At 37.0% G+C, this 23,876-nt stretch overlaps 1 protein-coding gene, 1 long non-coding RNA gene and 1 other non-coding gene across 4 annotated transcripts; 2 read left to right on the forward strand and 1 right to left on the reverse strand.

Moving 5' to 3' along the window:
* Positions 1-4,450: 4,450 nt before the first annotated feature.
* On the reverse strand, positions 4,451-4,556 carry LOC117126972. The gene has a single exon (XR_004449733.1). It is a non-coding gene; the product is annotated as a small nucleolar RNA R71 (small nucleolar RNA).
* Positions 4,557-10,476: 5,920 nt separating this feature from the next.
* LOC117126538 (zinc finger BED domain-containing protein RICESLEEPER 2-like) lies at positions 10,477-13,302 on the forward strand. 2 transcript variants are annotated; one of them, XM_033274865.1, is made up of 2 exons: positions 10,477-12,427; positions 12,526-13,302. In XM_033274865.1, exons 1-2 carry the CDS (start codon positions 11,230-11,232, stop codon positions 12,552-12,554), a joined length of 1,227 nt encoding a protein of 408 aa, XP_033130756.1. In that variant the 5' UTR covers positions 10,477-11,229; the 3' UTR covers positions 12,555-13,302. The 2 variants fall into 2 exon arrangements, with proteins under 2 accessions (XP_033130756.1, XP_033130757.1); XM_033274866.1 differs by having other exon boundaries at positions 10,479-11,777; positions 11,874-13,302.
* Positions 13,303-14,265: 963 nt separating this feature from the next.
* LOC103828468 lies at positions 14,266-17,341 on the forward strand. Its single transcript, XR_625296.2, has 2 exons — positions 14,266-16,422; positions 16,579-17,341. It is a non-coding gene; the product is annotated as an uncharacterized LOC103828468 (long non-coding RNA).
* Positions 17,342-23,876: the final 6,535 nt, after the last annotated feature.

A 23,876-nucleotide genomic window follows, 5' to 3' on the forward strand; every position in this document is an offset into this window, starting at 1 on the left:
TTATGTATTTTTTTATTTATTTTTTTTTAGTTTTTTTGAGGAACCTCTTGTTAAAGCCTCCCGATGGAGGTTGTGTCTTATCCCTTTTCTGGCTTGTAAAAATCTATAAGCTCCTCGAGTGTTCACGTAAGCAAAAAAATCATCTAATCATCTATAAAATGTATACATATTATTTATAATGGTTTATAAATTATTTATAAGGATTTATATATAATTTATAAAGATTTACTTATAATTTTTGTAAGAATTTATAAATGATCTATAAACAAACTCCTCTAACTGATTTATAATCACTTATAAATTGATTTCTAAACTCTTACAAATTGGGTTATGAAGATTATTAAATTCTGATAATCTTTTGAATAACTCTTATAAATAGATTTATAAACCTTGTAAATTAATTATAAACACTTATAAATAAATGTATTAACTCTTATAAATAGCTTATAAGTTCTTGTAAATAGTTTTATAAACCTTTTTAAATAGTTTCATAAACCTTATAAAACCCTTGTAAATTATTTTACAAACTCTTATAAATTGTTTTTATAAGTCTTTATAAATTATTATAGACTCTTATAAATGATTTAAGAGACTTTCTAATTGATTATTAAACCTATAAATCTTATAAATTATATACATATCCCTTATAAATTGTATACATATCATTTATAAATTGTTTATAAACTTTCATAACATTTTTATAACCAGTTATAAATGATTTATAGAATTTATTAATTATTTTATAAATTTTTATAAAATATTCAGAGACTTACAAATAATTTGTAAGCCTTTATAAATAGCTTATAAACTTTAAAAATATGTTTATAACTTTTTATAAATGATTTCTATGTTGCAAAAATTGCTAACTTCACGAATAGTCACAAGAATTGCTAGGTTGGCACTGACGTGAAGACTACTTTGAGCGACAGCTAAAGCTGTTTCATCTCTGCTGATACATCTAAGGATGATTTCAGGAACTTCAGAATACTGAAAAATTAATGAGATCATCAGTGAATGAATCGATGTCAAAATAGATAGACATTAAATGGCCAAAAACCACCAAACCATTTCCCCAAATTACAAAACATTAAAAAAAAACTCAAAATTCCATTAATTATAGGTGAACATAAAATGGAAAACGAAACTACACTACAACAACTTATGCACTAGGAAATCAAGTACCTGAATTTCACCATCTCCTGCATTATTAGCCACTAAGTCCTCCATCTGAAACAGTTTCACGAAGTCAGCCACATGTAATATAGAGAAGCCAAAACTAATTTAGTAATTGTAAAAAAGTATAAATACCCACATTACTAACCTTCTGCGTAACAATATAATACTTATCTAGTGCATCTCTCGTGGACAGAGAAGGCTGGACGATATTACCTCCACCAAGACGCTCCATGGTAGCAGCTGAAGTCAACGTCTGCAATGATGTTCCAGCTCAACATGGGATTCTACATCAGACTAGCTGTCCTTACACTCCACAACAGAATGGAGTTGCTGAAAGGAAGAACAGACACCTCATGGAAGTGGCCCGTTCAATGATGTTCCACAAGAGTGTCCTTAAGAGATTTTGGAGTGATGCTGTGATGACTGCTTGCTATCTAATCAACATGATACCAACCAGAATCCTAGAGGATCAGTCTCCATTTGAGGTACTCAACAAGAGTCGACCAGTTCTAGATCACTTGAGGACATTTGGGTGTGTGTGCTATGTACTGGTGCAAGGAGAGATGAGAAACAAACTTGAAGCAAAGAGCACCAAGGCTATGCTTATTGGCTATTCTGCATCTCAAAAGGGATACAAGTGCTTTGATCCCACTGCTAGAAGAGTCTTGGTGTCTAGGGATGTGAAGTTCATGGAAGATAAAGGGTATTATGAAGAGAAGAATTGGGAGGAGCTTGAAGGGCTTTCTCAACCATCAGATAGAGCTGCTAGTTTGAGAAACATACTAGAAGAACTCGGTATTGGTGTGTCCCAGGATCAGAGCAGGCGTGAAGAGCCTACTCAAGTGGCCGCTGAAGAGCCAATCCACTTTGAACATGAGGGGGAAAGTGAATCTGAAGCTGAAGGGTTAAAAGATCAAGGCTCAGAAAAAGCTGGAGGTCAGAAGATCAAGGCTCAGATTCTCCTGTCCAAAGTGGAGATTAATCAGGAAGAGAAGTCTAGAATGAAGGTCAGGAAGCTGGAGAAGAAATCCAGATACAAGAGGAAGCTGTTGAGGAACAAGTAGAAGTTCCTTTGAGAAGAATCACACGGGTAAGGAGGGATGCTTCCAAGTGGGCAAACCAGAGAAACTGGGTAAACACGAAAGTGTTATACAATGCCCAGGCTGTGGAACATCCTTCCCAAGCTGTGTGCTCCTTTGCTGAGTTTCCGGAAGAGCACTACTTCTTTATGGTAAGCTTAGATGAAAACTATGTGTCAAGAAGCTATGAAGAAGCAATGCTGATTCAAGAATGGAGGGATTCCGTCAATGATGAGGCTGATGCCATGATTAGAAATGATACATGGTATGAGAGTGAGTTGCCTAAAGGGAAGAGAGCTGTGTCATGCAAGTGGATCTTCACCATCAAGTACTTACCTAATGGGGAGATTGATAGGCGTAAGACAAGGCTGGTAGCAAGAGGTTTCACACAAACCTATGGAGAGGATTACATTGATACTTTTGCACCTGTGATATAACTTGGATTTGACCCGTTTTCATCCATGGTATATAGATGTTTTACTATATATATATCTATGTTTTCTACTCTTCTAAGTATGTTTTCAGGTTCAGGTGCATTTCGGAGTAAAGCTCTGACTTTGGAGCATTTTGGAGCTTAAAGGACATTTCACCCGAGCTGACCACGTAGAGGTCGGCGAGAGGAAGAACAATCGATCGATGCGCATCAGTGCTGTCGATCAGTACCAGGAGATGTCTCGACAAAGGAAGATTAATATCGATCGATGTACACAAGTACCATCGATCGATGTCGAGACATCAGACACGCAACATTTGGATTCAGCAGACTTAAAACTTAAGGCCAAGCCAAATTACCAAAATGCCTTGACGAGTTTTTAACCTAGTAGATTATATACTGCCTAAGTGTTTTGACGGCAGAGAGACCTTTTTTGTTACAAGTTTCACTTTGAGAGAGAGAGAAGAGAGTGTTGGCAAAGGTGTATCGGTCGACGTCCCAATAGGACCATCGATCGACACTCTCTCGTTGTCGACATACTAACCGTTGAGACACGAGATCTAGTCTGTTAACCAGTGAAACATGCGACAGCTGATCACTGAGTTAAGCGATTGAGCTCTAACATATCATGCATGCAACAAATAGGCATCTATAGGTATTATAATCTCCAACACCTGAATAGTGGCCCTGCATCTAATATCATTTCCAACCAAGTTACATTTACTAGTTACTTCGCTTGTTACTATTGCTATTTCATTTTAAACATTTACAACCCTTAGAATTAATAAACACTAGATGTAATTGTTCCCTAGCTCCTTCTTGATTCGATCCCTAAGTACTACATCTGAACCTCTTTTAATGAGAGTAACACTCCTTAGGGTAATTTGAGTGGTATCAAATTTGGCGCCGTTGCCGTGCAGCTTTGATCGCCATTAGATTTAGTTTAATTGATTCTTATTCTTTTCTCTACCCCCTTTCTAAAAAATCTTTTCTTGTCTTTTCAGGTGCATGCCCAGCGGTACCAGAAGCAACAAGGAGAAAGACTTGCTGTTCTCACACGATCCGTAGAGGTCAATGTTCCACATCGCTCGACGCAACAACTTTGTCGTCGATCGATACGCACAACCAACCGTCGACCGACCCCAGACCGTCATCGTCGATCGATCCCAATCGCGTTCGACAACGATCGATACTACACCGCGTACGTCGATCGATACCGTGTCGTAAAAAATGGTAAACATTATTATTCTAACACAGGACGAGAACGGAAACCTGTATGACTAGGCCGGTCATCTGCGTAATGCAACAGGTCAGAAAATAGACGCTCAGGGGACTGTAATCCCTGATGCTGATGCTACAGGAGCTGCTCAACCTGTAGACGAGGACGCTCGATCGAAACCACTGGCCGACTACAATCGCCCAGATGAGTACTATTCCAACAGATCAGCTATTCGACTTCCGGAGATCCAGAAGCAGAATTTCGAGCTGAAGCCTCAATACTACACTCTCGTGTCGCAGATACCCTACTCTGGGTTACCGCACGATCATCCTATGGACCATCTGGAACGGTTCAAGGATCTAATCGCTGCTATTCGGATGGAAGGAGTCCCCGAAGATTACCTGCTGTGCAAGCTCTTCAGATACACGCTGAATGGAGAAGCGATGCACTGGCTTAGGCAGCAACCCACAGGATCTTTAACATCCTAGGCCGACATCAAGAATGCTTTCTTACGAAACTTCTTCGATGAGGCGCGCGCTGAAGAACTTCGGAACAAAATTTCCACATTCTCGCAGGAGGCTGGAGAGTCCATCAAAGATGCGTGGATTAGATTTAGGTTCTTCCAGCGAGACTGTCCACACCACGGATTTAACGAAGTGCAGCTGCTAAGCACTTTCTTCCGAGGTCTCTCCTTATAGTATCAAATAGCTCTTGATATGGCGAGTGAAGGAAACTTCACTACTCGGAATCCGTTGGAAGCGGTGAAACTTATCGAAAACCTTGCTAATAGCAGCATCACCAAAAACACTGACTCTGAACGGAAGATGTCTGTAGCCTCTATCGGGAAGGAACAGATGGACGAAGTAAGAGCTAAGTTAGATGTGGTGCACGAGCTTCTTAGGAAGCAAGTCTGTTCAGCTGAAGGTGAAGTAGCAGATAGGGAAGGAGAAGAAAATGTGAACTACATCGGAGGTACCGGATTCCAGAAATTTGGAAACCAGGGCGGAAACAGAAATTTCTTTGGAAATGGTCAAAGAAGTAACTAAAGTTCACAATTTCAAAAACCCTTCAACAACAGCAAGAGCTACTCAAACTCTTATTACCAGAATCCACCACCCCAGACTCAAGAAAGCAAGATCGAAGAGATGCTTGATCGAGTACTGTTGGGACAACAACAAATCACCGTGGATTTCAACGGTAAAATAGACTCCGCCTACAACAATCTGAACACCAAAATCGAGACCTTAGGGACTCAGGTGAGAAAACTTGAAACGCAAGTAATTCAGACGGGCGATACTATAAAGAGGCAAGAAGCTTTCGCTAGAGAGGCAGGAGCTGATAAAGGAAAACACTACGTAAATGCCATCATAGATGATGATTTCTGGCAAGTGGTGAGAAATGAAAAGCTTGAGGAAGGAGACTTCGAAATCGAAAGCTCCATGAGTCTCGGCGGATCCCAATGGTGTCGACCGATGTCGATGAACTCGCATCGATCGACAGACCATGACGAAGATCGATGGACGGATTACTCCAGTCATCGATCGACGTCGTCCGCTGAATCGACTGAATGCAATGCGGTTCGAATTCTAACTCATGAAGAATTTGCAGCTAAGTATCCTCACCCACCCTCCCCTTTCTATGATAAAATCGATCGATCGGTTGAGCCAACCATCGATCGACAGAGTGAGTCCAACGTCGATCTTCACAACCCACCTCCCATCGATTGACAGGCACCTCTGACATACCGAGTGCGGTTACCCTCAATCGATAATGATTATATCAAAGCACTCAGACCACCATCTAAACCATTAGCTAACCCACCTGAACCAAAACCCAACCCTTTAAATAGTTCACCAGAACCAGTTCAAGAAAATCAGGAAGCTGAAGGGAGAAGGTTAAGGAAAAGAAAAGAGAAAATTCCTAAGAACCTTAAGAGGGAAGCTAACGATAAGGAGATGGATGGTTTCACTAAAAGAGTCCTCAGAATCCCAATCGAAAAACCTTTTGATGAAGCTTACTTCACACACCGGTTGTGGATGTTCTTCGGAGAAACAAAAGTAATTGAGGAGGACATTAGGAGAATGTTTCATCAAGTCAGAGAGAAGATGAAACACATGATCACATTGACGAAGAAGAGTGATCCTGGGAAGTTTGCAATACCATGCATAGTCAAGGGTGTTGAATTTCCCCATTCAATGTGTGACACAGGAGCATCAGTTAGTATCCTCCCTAGGATCATGGCAGACCAGCTTGGTTTGACCATCGAACCTTCAACAAAATCCTTCACCTTCGTGGATCTTTCAGAGAAACGATCAGGAGGTATCATAAGAGATCTGGAGGTACAGATTGGTAATGCCCTCGTCCCTGTAGATTTTCATATCCTAGACATCGAGCTTAACTAGAACTCTTCACTTCTGCTTGAAAGATCTTCTCTAGCTACAGTAGGAGCTGTATGTGACATGAACAAAAACAAATTGTGTCTGACGCTCATAGACCCCAACATCCATTACGACCCCATCCGACCTAAGAGAAAGGTCATTAATTATGTGGATCACGGGAAAGAACTTGGCTTCTTTGGCGCATGCCATTGTGTAGCAGAGTACGAATCGGAGTACGAAACAGAATACTCGGAATCGATCGACACCCCCACCTTTCCATCGATCGATTCCAATGAGTCAACTGTGACCGATGACCGCAACAACACGTCGCTCGACGTTGATCAGTCGGTTGACCATTTCGCTTCACCTAATCATTGTTACCACACTTTGCCTTCCAACCTCCAAGCAAGAGGGGACGTGATGATTATTCCATAGGCAGTTCGGCAGACAGTGGTTTCCATGAAAGTTTTGCAGTTAACACTGTAATTACTTCACCTAACGAGGAACATACAGAGGAATACGATGAGGATTATTGGAAGGAACGTGCAATAGAAATGTCTTTGCAGGATGAAAGATTTGAAACACATAAGTTCACCACCACGTTCCCAACATCGCTCGACGAAGTGCACTCCACATCGGTCGATACCCACCCTCGTCCAGCAAAACAACCGCTCACATCGATCGACACTCATACAGGAACATTGATCGATATTCGCGCCGCAGCAAAAATCCAGAAGCAGAAGAATATTCCCTCTCCAACTAGGTTTATAGATACCTATTTAAAACGTTTTGCACCCCTGAAACCACCGCCACACACCAGAGCAGACACACAAGCAGAAAAGATGAACTCTCTTCCATCTACATCAACAGGAAAATCCATGAAGAGCAATCATCTCAAGAACACAAGTTCTGCAGAAATTATTCTGCCCTCGATTGATGCATCTGTATCAACATCGATCGATACTACTCTAGTACTCTTAACCCTAATCTTTCTATTTCTAAATTGAATGATAATGCAAACATTGATTTCGGCTTTCTAACACCTGATGAATTTGATATTTTCAGGGACCCAGATGGCAACGCACGTGCAATAGATGGAAGGATCTTACAAGTGTCCATAGATGACATAGCAGACATCCTTCAAGTGGCCAATGGACCTGACAACCTATTCTCACAACAACGTGGCATTCCAAACGTCATTCAAACTGATCCTAACAAACACGTAGGAATCGCCGCAACAGAAATCAATCCAGATCTATCATGCCAACCAAAAGGCCACGCATCGATCGACGGGACAACTCAAACAACGATCGACATGGTAACACCAACGTCGATCGATAAGGATGACCCGGCGTCGATCGACAGACGTTATGAATTTGGAAACCGCGTTTTTGACATGTACGGAGCCAGAAAGTTCACTTGGGAACGAAGGGTACGAGTATGGAGTCTACAGAGATGATTGTGGACACGCACGAGGCGTAGCTGGTGAGATGATACCTGTCACAAAGGACAACATCAGGAAATTACTGGAAAGAGCATCTCTTTTTGGAGAGAGCCACATCTGTCTTCCAGAACATGCCACTTCCTTCACACTCACAAGACTGGCACCAGAACTCTACACCAAAGATGAAATCAACGAGATGGTGACTGGTATTTGTGGAGCTCAGGAAAAACTGGGAGAGGAGCTCATATCATTGGTAGAAGATACACATCAACCTTTGGATAGAGGCTATAATGAGCTTTTCAGAAGTATGGTAGAAATGAGGACAGAAATTGAGAGTTTACGTCAGCAACTTGAGAAGGAAGCCACAACCTCAACATTGATCGACGCACCACATACGCCATCAATCGACGTCAGTCTTCCTACAGCCCAGATCCATGCAGAACCGCAATGTTCAGCATAACACAAGGATGAATGGGAAGTCTCATACATCGACACGAGGATAAACGACGTGTACTACCCTCTCAACAACAACGTGGACTGGCTGAGCACTAAAATCGACCTACTACAGCAAGATCTGGATACCATTCGCAAGAAGGACCAACAACCAGCCACATCGATCGATGTGTGTACCATCACATCGCTCGACGCTAAGATTTCAGCCATGGATAATAGGCTGCAGACTTACGAAATCATGCATGACCGCTTCGTATCACCAGTCATGCTAGATTTAAACAAATTGTCTAGTCAAATACTTCATGCCCAAAGGGATATTGATAACATTACTAATCAGAATTTTTTGCAGGCAAACTCATCTTCGATCGACAAGCTACGAGGGCCATGGATCGATGGCAAGAATCATGTGGAGTTACTTCCCTACACAGCAGCAGAGGTTGACAAGATCACATCCAAGATCTACACTGCTATAGACACCATGGAGGAACGACTTGACAAACGCGGCGATGACATCTACTTTCCATTCGACAACAGAATCAGTGGACTAGACAGCCATGCATAATGGCTACAGAAAGAAGTCAAAGCCATTCAGAGGCAACTCGCAACCCAACACCAGATATCAGCATCGATCGACAAGAAGCGAGCGAAATCGCTCAATGGTAAGTCGCCGAGATCGACCGACGAACACATAATCGCATCGATCGACGCCGAGTCTACACCAGCCGGCGTGCAGCTGATACACAAGACGATAGAGTCAATGCACAAGGAAGTGATAGAGCTTTCAGCATACGCCTATGACAACATAGGCTTGCACCAGGTCAGCATTGACAACGTTCAAGATAGGCTACAGAACATCTCCAATGTACTTGAGAAGATGGATGACAAATGGACAAGAAATGATGAGGCAACAAGAAGTTTCATTGCATCTTGGTCCAGAATGTGCAGAGATGACGTGGATGCTTGTTTTCCAACAAGCAGATGCTTCTCCACCAAATAGCCAATCACTACCACAGTCAAGCTAAATGACTATAACCCAGCGCTGAGTGGAAGGCAAACCCACTATTAGGTATTTTAGTTTGGTTTTATTAGCTAGCATTTATTTACTTTCGTTTTATTTTTTTTTAGATTTAGGAGACCCAAGTAGGAGGACATTAATATCGACCGCCGACGAGACGTCGACATCGCTCGACATAGACAACCACACGACGATCGATGTAACATTTTCCCATCGATCGATATCTAATCCGGTCAGATGTATCTTCCTTACTTGTTACATTTCGTACATCATGAATTATTCCATCATAACTCCGGCTGAGTTACACTGGGACAGTGTAATTTAAGTCTGGGGGGAGATTTACTGATATAATTTATTTTATTCTTATATAAAAGGAATTTTATTAAATTATGCTTAGCTATTGAAAATAGGGACTATAATCTTATATTGATTTAAACTTGAATATCTAACCAATCTTTAGCACCATTTTAGATTTACTGATTGCAGATAGCACTATAGATGCAAAAGCAGATCAACCTATCAACTACACACTTGCCTTGACAGTATGATGTAACCAAAGCTGATTTCCAACACTGAACCTGACATAACCGCTTGTCTTGGGGCTTGGTATACATGGGATCGGATTGTTCAGACAAGTCTGGAAGGTAACGCCTTGTGTTGATTATTTATCACATTTTCTCTCTCTAAATTTCGACCCTAGAATAGTTAGTGATTTATATTTTTCATTTAAAATATATATATATATATATATATATATATATAAAATAAGATCTATTGTTTACTTAGGATGAGTCTGAACAGGACTTGGTGGCTAAAACCATTAAGGCTTGATTCATAAAGACGTCAATAAAAGAGTTCGAAATGGGACTTGGAGGCGGCAATCTTCAAGGCTCGCTTTCGCAAAGAACTCTTCGATATAGGTAAAAAAGAAGTGAACAGAGCTTGGTGGCAACCACCATTAAATTTTGATTCATGGAAGCCTGTCCAATCTTGGTCACTGATCCTGCAATGGAAGTATGCTTTGACTCAAGAGAGAAAATTAGAGAGAAAGAAACTAGGAACTAACTTTTAGCTGCAGCTCCAGATACTTGTCTGAAATCCTTGCATCCTATGATCAATACGCCCAAGGTAAAGCATTCACTTTATATTTATGCTAAAAAATGAAGTCAGTAGAGGGGATGTCAGACGTGAATTGATGAGTTGTGTTATGTTAGAAATGGTTGCTAAGCTAGGATATTGCATAGTGTGCTTCTGTGATTAGGACTTTTTAAATGTGGTTGCAAAATTGTTGAGGAAAAGATTTCTATGGTTTAAAATCTGTAAGTCCCTAATATTTTTAAACCTCTTTCAGAGAGACTGCATGTATGTTTTGCTTGAGGACAAGCAAAATGGTAAGTCTGGGGGAGTTGATATACCTTGGATTTGATCTGTTTCATCCATGGTATACTTTTTTCTAGCATAGAATGTCAGTTTTTAAAATTTCTAAATTCAATTTTTCAAAAAAAAATTAACAAAGAATGTCACGTAGAACTTCTATGCATATGATATATTTATAAAGTTTTTTATTTTTTTTTCTGAACTCTGACTTTGTTTGTTTAATTTGTAACAGGTGCAAGTTACATGGTGATAACTGCCCACTTCGTGGACGCAACTTGGCAGCTGAAGAAGCTTATCATAGGCTTCAAGTACGTGATGGACCACAAGGGGCAGACCATCGCAACTGTGCTCTTGGAGTGTCTAGCTGAATGGGGCATTGAGAAGGTATTTTGCATTACAGTAGACAATGCGACTGCTAATACTTCTGCCATTAGGAGATTCCATAGGGATTTTAGTGATGTATCTCCTGAGTCTTTAGTTCTAGACGAGAGTTTCTTGCACATGAGGTGCTGTGCTCACATCATCAATTTAATTGCTAAGGAGGGTTTGACCGAGGTAGGAGAATTATGTGTTAGCCATTAGGAACGCTATTCAGTATGTTCGCTCTTCAACACCTAGGCTTAATGCATTTGATCTTAGAGTCACTACTGGGAGAATGAGTCGAGGTAGCTTACCTATGGATATTAAGACTAGATGGAATTCAACCTTCCTTATGCTGTCTAGGGCTCTTCAGTTTAGAACTGCATTTGATAGGATGGAGGCAGAAGATAGGTTGTATAATGATTATTTTTTAGAGATGGAAAATGGGGTTAAGAGGTGTGGACCACCTTCTTTGAGAGACTGGAGTGCTGTTGAGAAGCTCAAGAGGTTTCTCATAATCTTTTACAACAGCACTCTGGTTGTTTCTGCCTCTACGACGGTGAATTCTTACAAGTGCTACGGTAAGATAGTGACCATAGAAAGAAACCTCACTGCACTAGCCAACAGCTTCGATCCTGAGTTGAAGGTGAAAGCGTCGGAGATGTTGCAGAAGTTTCTCAAGTACTGGGATGGTATCAAGAGTGTCAACAGGATGCTGATCTTAGCCACGGTTTTCGATCCAAGGAAGAAGATGCAATTTGCCAAGCTCTGCTTTGAGAAGCTCTATGAGAAGGAGAGCTTAGAGTCTAATGCAATGCTGGAATCTGTTGGTGATCTTCTCAGGTATTTGTTTTATAATCATGAATTTAATCTCCGAAACCTCAATAACAGTGCCTCCAAAACTTGTATAAATATTTTATTTATGTTTTTGGATCTCAGGTCTATGTTCAAAGAGTACAACACAAGACTCAGAGGGTCTACTGGAGAAGCCTCTCAGTCAAATCACGCATCATCTTCTCAGCCTCCTCCAGAGTCGCAAGATCAAGGCCCGGATAGAATGGAGCTGGTGGTTGAAGATTTCGGTTATGAGCGGATGGATTATGTTTACAAGGAGATGGTTGCTGAAAAGGGAGAGGACTCAAGGGACGAACTTGAAGTGTACTTGAAGGAGGCAGTTGAAACTCCTAAGCTCTTGCTTGGTGTGGAGTTTGACATTCTCGCGTGGTGGAAGGTCCACAAGATGAAGTATCATGTGCTTGCTGAAATGGCAAGAGATCTACTCGCCATGCAAGTTTCTTCAGTGGCATCTAAAAGTGCTTTTAGCACCAGTGGGAGGATCTTGGAGCCATATCGGAGTTGCTTAACTCATTACATGATAGAAGTTCTCATGTGTACTGAGCAATGGATGCATGCTGACATCAAGGTGAGTGAACGAGTCACTACAAATGAGCAAATACTTGCTGATGTGGAGTTGCTTGATCGACTTCAGAAAGGTATGTCTATCTTTTCACTTAGTTTCTTTATACTGTCTTATGTGTAGTATTTGTTTATGCTATGAGCTCCTTTCTTATGCTTTGTTTTTATGTTGTAGAGTTTCAAGCACAGACGCTTGATGATTGAAGCTTCAAGGTCGAAGCATGAAGTGGAAGAAGGCGGGTGAAGGTGAAGGCGGGTGAAGGTTGAAGCATGGAGCTTCAAGTTTTCTGCATTTGGTTTTTATTTCATTGAAGTTTCAAGTTTGAATAATGTTTCTTATTTTGGTTTAAGCATTTCATTATGGCTTTGTTTGCATTCTCTGAGTTGTTAAGTTTTTGACTCTACTATCAATAATAAAGGTGTTTTGTTTTTTTATCAGTGTTGCCTTAGGGGTTATGAGAATTTTCAATGCTTTATTTCTCTATGTTTTTACTTACTTGCAGCACAAGTTACAAAATTATTTTGTAAGGTAATGGTTACTTTCACTACAATTAGTACTTTTAAGAACCGAAATACAAACCACACCCCGAACCGGAAAGTATTCCGGGTTATACCGGTTCCACGCCTGTCTACCAACCCGACCGAACCATATAGCCCCCGAACCGATACCGAACCGATCTTCAGTTTTATCCGAATGGGGCTTGTTTTTGTTAACCAAGAAAACCCGAACCCGATTAGGATGGACACGACACCCGAATGGTACACCGGTTGCCCAGCCCTAGTATATAGGTGTTTTACTATATATATGTCTATGTTTTCTACTCTTCTAGGTATGTTTTCAGTTTTAGGTGCATTTCGGAGTAAAGCTATGACTTTGGAGCATTTTGGAGCTTAAAGGACATTTCACCCGAGCTGACCATGTAGAGGTCGACGAGAGGAAGAACAATCGATCGATGCGCATCAGTGCTGTCGATCGACACCAGGATATGCCTCGACAGATGAAGATTAATATCGATCGATGTACACAAGTACTATCGATCGATGTCGAGACATTGGACACGCGACATTTTGGATCCAGCGGACTTAAAACCCAAGGCCAAGACAAATTACGAAAATGCCCTGACGAGTTTTTAACCTAGTAGATTATATACTGCCTAAGTGTTTTGACGGTAGAGAGAGCTTTTTGTTACAGTTTTACTTTGAGAGAGAAGAGAGAGTTTTGGAGAGAAGATCACTTGTGATTGGAACTCTTTGTTTTCATTTCTTTTCATCTATACTATGAATTCTCATTTCTTCATTGTTATGAATTGCTTTGCTATGTCTGAGTAGTTCATTTATTAGATCCAGGGTTCAGATAGGTTTGTGGGATTAGCCCCAAACTATAGATCTGCCTTGTTGTGATATTCATGATAGATTTGTATTCATTGCTTGTTTTAGCCTTGCTAACTAGAACTTGATCATAGGATTGCATACTCAAGCACCCTTGTTATCCCATCCTGACATCTATCTATCATATTAGGACTACTAGAGAGGGCTAACCGCCAATTTAGTATCTTAATAGGGCATATCATCTCGCGCATAGGCCTGGCTAGAACCCGTCGATCGATGTCCTCAACTGACTATCGATCAACGCAGGCAAAGGTGTATCGGTCGACGTCCCAATAGGACCGTCGATCGACATTCTTTCGTTGTCAACATACTAACCGTTGAGACACGAGATCTAGCCTGTTAACCAGTGAAACATGCGACAGCTGATCACTGAGCTAAGCGGTTGAGTTCTAACATATCATGCATGCAACAAATAGGCATCTATAGATATTATAATCTCCAACACCTGAATAGTGGCCCTGCATCTAATATCATTTCCAACCAAGTTACATTTTCTATTTACTTCGCTTGTAACTATTGCTATTTCATTTAAACATTTACAACTCTTAGAATTAATAAACATTAGATTTAATTGCTCCCTAGCTCCTTGTGGATTCGATCCCTAAGTACTACATCTGAACCTCTTTTGATGAGAGTAACACTCCTTAGGGTAATTTGAGTGGTATCAGTGTGACAGGCTGGAGACGAGCTGGATAAAGCAAAAGGAGCTTTATGCACAAGGAAGAAGCTCATTGGATGGTTTGAATTAAAGCAAACCTTATCTCTTGTAATAGTGCCACTTTATGAAACCCTCATCCTAGTGTTGCCTCCTCATATATATTGTGAACTCTGATCAAATTAATAATTAAGAAGTATGGGATTATCTCTCTAGACTCTCTCTCTTGTTCATGATGATTCTTAAATACTCTTAAACATGATTACTACATAATCTCTCTACAAATCTCCCATTAACCTTCTCTAATCTACCTTAATCTCTCAATACCTACTCTATTCTCTAAAATCATAGTTTTTACAGGAGGAGGTAATCCTATAAGCAGGAGGTCATCACATTCATAAGGTAGTGGCACTATCAACTACAGAAGCAGAGTACATTGCTCTGTCTGATGCTGTGAAAGAAGGTGTGTGGCTGAAACGTTTTGCTGAAGAGCTTGGCTTTCCTCAAGAGTCTGTAGAGATCTTCTGTGATTCACAAAGTGCCATAGCATTATCAAAGAATGCTGTATATCACGAGAAGACGAAGCACATCGCAACAAAGTACCATTTCATTTGTGATCTCATAGCTGCTGATGAAGTACAAGTCTTGAAGATAGCAACAGAATACAACCCTACAGATATCTTCACGAAGGTGTTACCAGTATTCAAGTTCCGCGAAGAACTGAGGTTGCTTCGAGTCTCGAAGAACTAAGTTCAGAAGGAGGAGTGCTTGTGACTGGTAAAGGTTACAAGGGTCCGGTAAAGGACGTAGAAGAAGAACTTTTCGGTGAAGAGAGATATGGTGACTTCATAAAAGGGCTTCATCAGGTATGTATGAAGGTATCTTGTCTAAGGTGGAGATTTGAAGGTTGTAGACATGATAGAAATACTCTACATGACTCGGAAGGTGTTAGGTTGATTGGTTAGATATGATTATAGCTGATCCTATTAACTCTTGTAAGTCCAATTGAACCGGTCTCTCTCTTGATGAACCATACGTGTGTGTGTACACATGTGAAGAGCGAGTTGGCTCATTGTACAAGAGCTAATGAGTTTTAGGTTTGTTATAGATGCGAGCTGATTATGATTGTATCAGTTGCTGTGATAGAGTGAGAGAGATTGGTGACCGAGTCTGTAACGGAACTCGCTTGTGAGCGGTTAGTGTTTGCTGGTTCAATCCCAGCTCCGGTGAGCTATAGCGGCCACACCTAGTTAACGGTCCGTCCAAGACTTGTATTTCGATAGGGAATTATATGTTTTGGCTATATTATTTCCAAATTCATTAAAATTCTGACACGTCAGCATTAAGAGGGCTTAAACGAATGCCACATCAGCCTGATCATTTTTTAATTACTACAAACTTAAGGTTACATCTTTTTAAAAGATCCTCAATTAATATATAAGAGATTTAATACCACTGTACTCATTAGTGGTATGTACTTTTGTCTTTTACCATATATTTGACATCTACTCTAAATTAAACATGTTGCTTAGCTTTTCTCATCTAAACATCGTCGTATTTTTACAGCCTGATCCAGAATCCATGTCCAATAAAAAGGAAGAAACAAATTGACAGAGATTGATGCTTCTGATAATAGGGATCGCCAGGTCCCATCTCCACTCTCGTGATACGATCAATTGCCACCATCCCTGACTGAACAGACCTTTTGGCGACGGGATTGGAATCAAGGATCAACCTCTCTCTACGCTACAAAAACTTTCTCTTTGCCATAACCTAATTAGAATTGGTTTGTTAATTTGATTTCGCATATTTTTTCTATTTTGATTTTACTGAATCCAATTGTAGTTTTCTTAATCCAAAGGATCTGACTTTATTTGGCAAAAACACAATTTTTCTGTAGTTTTGATTTTGATCATAGATGATTGGAGGCACACCAATTGTGTATTTATATAGAATCATTGATGGATGTGTGGCAAATAGTGCTACAAAGCTCTAATCAATGGAGCTTTATAGAAGCGTCAAGTAAAGGTTAGAAAGATCTTCTTTTATGTTTACATTCTATTTTCACATTGAAAGTTATTTGATTGTTAATGGCTGAAGTTTTTTTCTTGTGGATTGACTATATGTCTAGATTAAAGTGTGATCTTATGCACTTCATCCCTAACATTGTCTCCCCTTTCGTAGGATCGGTCTTAGCATGATTAACGAGGCATAAGATAGAGGACCCACAAGTTATTGTCGTAATAATCGATCTTAAGGCACAACAAGAAGATTCACATGGCTTTGGCTCTTTGATTTCACTGAAGAAACACAGAGGAAGTGCAAGCTGAGAAGAATCATAGGATATTCTTGGTGTATTGCAACAGTTGTAGTTTCAGTAATTCAAGAATTCCCAGATTTGAAGGAGAAGCAGAAATTCTCAGCAATTGCAACATCACACAAGGAAGATGAAGATGATGGTGTTTCTTGGTAAAAGACACCAACGCTGGAGAAAGAAGGTACATGAAGTCAGATCCAATGGGAACAGAGGATTTCTGATTTGGTATATTAAATCAGTAACTAGATCTTACCATTCTAGATCCTGGAAAAGTGAACTCGGTGGTAGTTGTTATGATCAGAAGAATGGTAAAGATCTAGAGAATAAAAAGAACTCTCAAATCAGCAATTTTGTTCTTAACGTACCGGTCATAAGAATCGTTTGAGGATGGTGTTTCGTGTAGGTCTCTCATCAGTATATGTTTTTAGAGTGAAGATATACACGACTATGGTTCTTTGGCTAAAGATCTCTTCAAAAGTCATCATGTTTCATTTAAAGGCTCAAATTTAGTAAAAAAAACTGTTTGTTTTTGCTGCAATATCGATATGGTTTTTTTCATTGGTGTACACCTGATTGCTCGTGGTCTTATAATTCGAAAGTTTAGAACATATGGAATGTATGTTGCTTTAACGGAAGAAAAGCTAAGATACTCAAAAATGGAAATATAAAAAAAATAAAATAAGCTATATTCGAACAATATTAGAAATCATTTTATTTGAAATGTTTTTATAATTTGTTATTTCAAACTAAAAAATAGTTTTTATATTGAATATTTTTTGTTATTTCAAATTAAGAAGTATTTGAATAAATCTTACAAAAATAGACGCTATTCATTAAATGGCCACGTGGTACGAAATAATACTTCAAAATCTATTACATGTCTGAGGCCCTAATAACAAAGTAGTTAAATTTTAAAATATGATAATTAAATAATAATAATGTTGAACAACGACAAGACAAGAATATTTTAGAAGTACACTATACATATTTTCAAATTATAAACAATATATTTTATCATTTTGTTGTATAAACTAACTATTCAAAATTATAAAAATAAATAAATATTTTTTATTAAATTATATTAAAAACTCGATAAATTAATAATGTTGGGACTATGGTATTTTATTAATTTATAGAGTTATTCATTTACAAAAAGTTTTCTTTTTTATATTTTTTCTAATTTTGAATATTTTATTTATAAAATAAGAAAATAGTCGATTTTACCATATATACATTAACTCCATTTTAGAAATTATACTTTCATATTGTTTTGTTATATTATTTGGTGTATATATTTATGTTTCATAGAATTTAAATGTTTTTTTAGATATAATTTTACTAAATATTATCAAAATATATTGAAATTTTAAGAAAAATAGAGACACTTATATGGTACATATAAAACCAACAATATAATGTTTAGTTTGTACTTATATAAAATGTATATATAGATAGATTATTAATTTATAATTTTAATGGGACCATATATTTACATAAGATTTTCTAAAAATTATTATCTTATTATTTTAGTGATTTATTTCATATTTTGAACCGGTCCAACTAGGAAACAGAGAAATTTACTAATTTATAGTGTTTATTAATTTATCAACTATTAATTTATAGATTTTATACTGTAAAATACTCACAAGGATTGTATGGTTACCTATATTTTAAATTATTTTGTATATAAACTAAATTGCTTCATATAACTTCGAAACCCATAGCGTATTATTTCGCTATGAAACAATTGTTTTAAAATAGACTTATTAATATAAGCAACCATACTAAATAGTTAGATTTGTATATAAATAAAATAAAATAGTAGATACAACATATCATTTTGATTAGTTTAACATTCAAAAATAATATGAACAACCGAGACATATTCTTTTTTGTTTGTCGACTTTTCATTAGACATATTCAAACATTAAAAAAACTGTAAAATAATCATAAAATTTATTATTGTAAAATAAAAATACACCCGCGCGGGTCTATAATCTAGTTGTTATTAAATCTGAGGCCACATTCCATTTGAGACATACTTTATAAAGATTACAATGCCCTCTAACTAAAGCAAATCTAGGTTTTGATTGTTTAGAGTATGTTCAATGGTGTATACCCCCACAATAGTGTCTATTAGATAACTTTTATTAATAAAATAATTATATAATGAAAATTTATTTTAATAAAATAAAATAAACCATTCACAAAAAGACGGACACGTGGACGAAAAATAAGAGACTAAGCTTAAGAGATGTCTCTTAGGACATGTTTATTGGAAGGTTCTTAGGATGTGGTTCTTAGCGTAATATAAGAACCGTCTCTTAACTTTTAACTAAAAAAACTAAGAATCGTCTCTTAAATAAGAATTTTAAGACACGGTTCTTAGTTTTTCTTAGTAAAGTTAAGAGACGATTCTTATATTACGCTAAGAACCCCCACTCTAAGAACCCCTCAATAAATATGGGACATCTCTTAAATAACAGACATATCTTATTTCTCTCACTACAAGAAAACAGCGTAATTCTGACGGATATTCTGACGGAAAATGAGATCCTCGGAATATTCCGACGAATTTCCGAGGAAATTCCGAGGAAACCCAAAATTTGGGGTTCCTCGGAATTTCCTCGGAATATACCGATGAAATACCGAGGAAATCATATTTCCTCAGAATATTCCGAGGAAATACCGAGGAAATCATATTTCCTCGGAATATACCGATGAAATACCGAGGAAATCATATTTTTCGGAATTTCTATTAATTTATATTGTTCCTCGGAATTTCCTCGGAATATTCCGAGGAAATTCCGAGGAACACATGTTTGGGGTTTCAAAACATCAAATTTTTTTGCCCTATATCATTTCTTATACAAATGCAATGCATACCATTGAGGAATCTTTGTATAGATGATCATAAACCATGAAATAACAAAATTTCAAAACGAATTGTAAGTATTCCCTTTACCGTTCACTAAAGTGTATAAGTGTTTCTCTTATGTTGTGGGGATTTCGTTCATACAATCGGAAAAGTGTTATATAAGTGTTTCACTTAAACAAATTTTTGACTTCATAATCAGTCTAAGACACTTAATAAGGGTTATATAAGTGTTATTCAAACCGCAAAACGTTGTTTTCGGTTTAAAAACCCTACTTCCTCGGAAAAGCCTCGGAATATTCCGAGGCTTTTCCGACGATTCAGGGCTTTGCTTTTAGGGTTTCTGTTTCTTCGGAAAAGCCTCGGAATATTCCGAGGAAATTCCGAGGAACACTTGTTTTTCCTCGGAATTTCCTCAGAATATTCCGAGGCTTTTCCGAGGAAGTAGGGTTTTTAAACCGAAAACAACGTTTTGCGGTTTGAATAACACTTATATAACCCCTATTAAGTGTCTTAGACTGATTATGAAGTCAAAATTTGTTTAAGTGAAACACTTATATAACACTTTTCCGATTGTATGAACGAAATCCCCACAACATAAGAGAAACACTTATACACTTTAATGAACGATTAAGGGAATACTTACAATTCGTTTTGAAATTTTGTTATTTCATGGTTTATGATCATCTATACAAAGATTCCTCAATGGTATGCATTGCATTTGTATAAGAAATGATATAGGGCAAAAAAAATTGATGTTTTGAAACCCCAAACATGTGTTCCTCGGAATTTCCTCGGAATATTCCGAGGAAATTCCGAGGAACAATATAAATTAATAGAAATACATGCACAGGATATTCTTTTTCCTCGAATTAATGAAAATATTCCGAGGAAATTCCGACGGATATTTAAGTGGCCGTCGGAATTTCCTCGGAATATTTTCATTTAACCGGGCAAACAAGCCGCCAAATATTTTGCGAAAATGGAAATTGAAAATACTGAGGAAATTCCGACGGAAAATATCCGTCGGACCCTAGGTTTTATAAACTCGAAACACATCTTCTTCCCCATTTCTCTCTTTTTCCTCTCCGGCGATCTCTCTCTCCTTCCGGCGTTCTCCACCTTCTCTCGCGACGATATCTCCGGCGAATCCTCTCCATTCCCTTACAAATCATGTAAGGACCTTATCCCACTCTCTTATGTCCTATTTGTTAGTTTCTTAAGTAGATTTGATGATTTTAGAAGTTTTTTGATAGATTTTTGTTAGGGTGATTGGGTAGGATTGTGATTTGTTGTGTAATAGGTTTAGAATTGTGATTTGGTTGTGTTGAATTGATTTAGAATTTTTTTATAAATTTTTTATTATTTTTGTATTTACAAAACGTTTTTCTATATAAATTCGATTTTACAAAACGTTTTTTGTATATAAATTCAATTTTCGGATTTATAAAAGATGATTTCATATTTATAAAAACTAATTTTGTATTTATAAAAATTTTTTTGATTTATAAACATTATTTTTTTATTTTTGTATTTATAAAAACTATTTTTAAATATAAAAAACATTTTTTTGTATATAAATTCGATTTTTGGATTTATAAAAGATGATTTCATATTTTAAAACTAATTTTGTATTTATAAAACATTTTTTTGATTTATAAACACTATTTTATTATTTTTTGTATTTATAAAAGCTATTTTGTATTTATAAAAAGATGATTTCATATCTATAAAAATATTTATATTTATAAAACTAATTTTGTATTTATAAAACATTTTTTGATTTATAAACACTATTTTATTATTTTTTTGTATTTACAAAAACTATTTTATTTTTATAAAAAGATGATTTCATATCTATAAAAATATTTATATTTATTAAAACTAATTTTGTATTTATAAAACATTTTTTTATTTATAAACACTATTTTATTATTTTTTGTATTTTAAAAAAAATATTTTGTATTTATGAAAAGATGATTTCATATTTATAAAAATATTTATATTTATTAAAACTAATTTTGTATTTATAAAACATTTTTTTGATTTATAAACACTATTTTATTATTTTTTGTATTTATAAAAACTATTTTGTATTTATAAAAAGATGATTTCATATTTATAATAATATTTATATTTATTATAACTAATTTTGTATTTATAAAACATTTTTTTTTATTTATAAAAACTATTTTATTATTTTTTGTATTTTAAATATGTTTTCTATTTCAATTTTAATTTTATATTTTCGAATTTCAATTTAAAAAAATAAATTTATATTTTTTTTTTAATTTTGGAAATATTCCGAGGAAGTGTATCCCTCGGGATATTCCGACGACATCTTCCTCGGAATATTCCGAGGACTTTCCGACGAACTTGTAGTCCTCGGAATTTCCTCGGAGTTATTTCCGAGGAGTTATTTCCGAGGACTTTTTTCGTCGGTATGTCGTCGGAATAGCGTTATTCCGACGACATACCGACGATTTTTTCCCTCAGTATGTCGCTGTGTTCTTGTAGTGTATCATACTTTTAATTACCTTTTTATATTTTAAAAGTAAGAGACCTAACTAAGAAACTTGCATTAAACATGCTCTTAGGACTTTGGCTGTTAAGACTTTTAAAATATTGACTTTAAAATTTTGGTTGTTGCTTTAGGGGCTGTAACTTTTTCTAAAAACCTATAGTGGCTTGTTTGTTTTATGTGTATACGGAAGCAGTTAGCGTCTGTTAGATTATTACTCAATTGTGACTGTGTGCGGCTTTAGATGTTTGGAAATGGTTCCAGTTCTAGATTTGGTGGATCAATAGCTCGTTTGGCTGGTCCCAACTTTGAGTCTTGAGGTGACGGCCAATTGAATTTTTGGTGGTGGAGAATCTCGTCAGTTACAAATTGTTTTTGCTATTCAGCTTCAGACTTTCGTTTAAGCTAGGTTTGTGTTAAAGCCTTCCCTTGCTTTGCTATTTGCAATGTTAGACAAGAGGATGGTTCTTTTTCCTTGTATTGCTCGTAACTGCAAACTGTATTGGACATGTTTGATTGATGGGTTTAATGCTAGGTTAAATTCTCTATTGAGTTGTTTCTGTGTAGTACCTTTGGTTCTTCTGTGGATTATTTGCATGTGTTGGTGATATCACTCAAATTATTCCAAGGAGTGATTTAAGAGGTTCAGTCTTAGTACTTAGGGATTGAATCCACAAGGAGCTAAGGCGCACAATAGATCGTGAAAATTTTATGATTAAGCTAGGTAAGCAATTAAAACAGTAAATAACAGAGGTGAACAAGATAGTTGTTCGGTTGAAGGGGCTTTGACTTACTAGGTAGTTCATGAGAGTGTGTTAGGATTTTTTCGTTTTGACTGGTTTGTTTTATGTGTATACGGAAGAAGTTGGTGTCTGTTAGATTATTACTCAACTGTGTATGTGTAAGGCTTTAGATGCTCGGAAGTGGTTCCAGTTCTAGATTTGATGGGTCAATAGTTAGGGGTGATTTTACTCTCTCAAATAAGAGGTTCAGTCGTAGTACTTATAGATTAAATCTACAAGGAGCTAAGGCATACAATAGATCCTAACAATTTTATGATTAAGCTAGGCAAGCAATTAAACAGTAAATAGCAGAGGTGAACAAGACAGTTGTTTGGTTGATTGATTTGAAGTTGTAAACAATTATAAGAAATAGCTAAATTTAGGGTTTCAGGTAATTCAGATTATAGTGATATAGATGCTAAGGTTTCAATCCTAGAACACGAATTCTAATGACAATATATTCCAGCTTCAGCGTGCGGAGAAATTATATTGATCTGAGTCTATATCTCATCTGTCGCTTGTTGATATAATTCAAACATCGATCGAAGCCACATGACTAGCATCGCTCGATGTTTACCTAGTCAAACGTTACCGAGCTGTTCGATTGGTTCACTAGTTTGACTAGATCAGCTGTCGCTTGTTTCTAGCAAAACTATCTCAATTGAATTAATTCAGGTAAAAGACCATGCTTCCGCTTGCGCCTAATTATCCTAAGTTAGGGTTCTAGTTAGATATTCTAGAACACAAGCATTAATAGCAATTCCTATGACTGAAATCTTATCACCTTAGCGTATCTATATTTTGGGCTAATCTCTCATAACCTTACTTATAATCCCTAAATCTAACAAGAATGACTTCTTAGACATAGCAGAGCAGAACATAACAAATATCTGAATAAACTACATTTATTTTTTCTCCATAATCAAATTATATTTCAGAGAAAATATAGTCACAATGCTAAACATTGATAGGTGCATACGGTATATA

The sequence above is a fragment of the Brassica rapa genome, chromosome A07 (genome assembly GCF_000309985.2).
Source record: "Brassica rapa cultivar Chiifu-401-42 chromosome A07, CAAS_Brap_v3.01, whole genome shotgun sequence".
NCBI classification, from domain to species: Eukaryota; Viridiplantae; Streptophyta; class Magnoliopsida; order Brassicales; family Brassicaceae; genus Brassica; species Brassica rapa.

Bases quoted from the DNA above. Each gene is read 5' to 3' on its own strand.
- LOC117126538 (XM_033274865.1), top strand. From the start codon at position 11,230: ATGAGTCGAGGTAGCTTACCTATGGATATTAAGACTAGATGGAATTCA. The intron at 12,428-12,525 runs GTATGTCTATCT...TTTATGTTGTAG, and splicing joins GCTTGATCGACTTCAGAAAG to AGTTTCAAGCACAGACGCTT.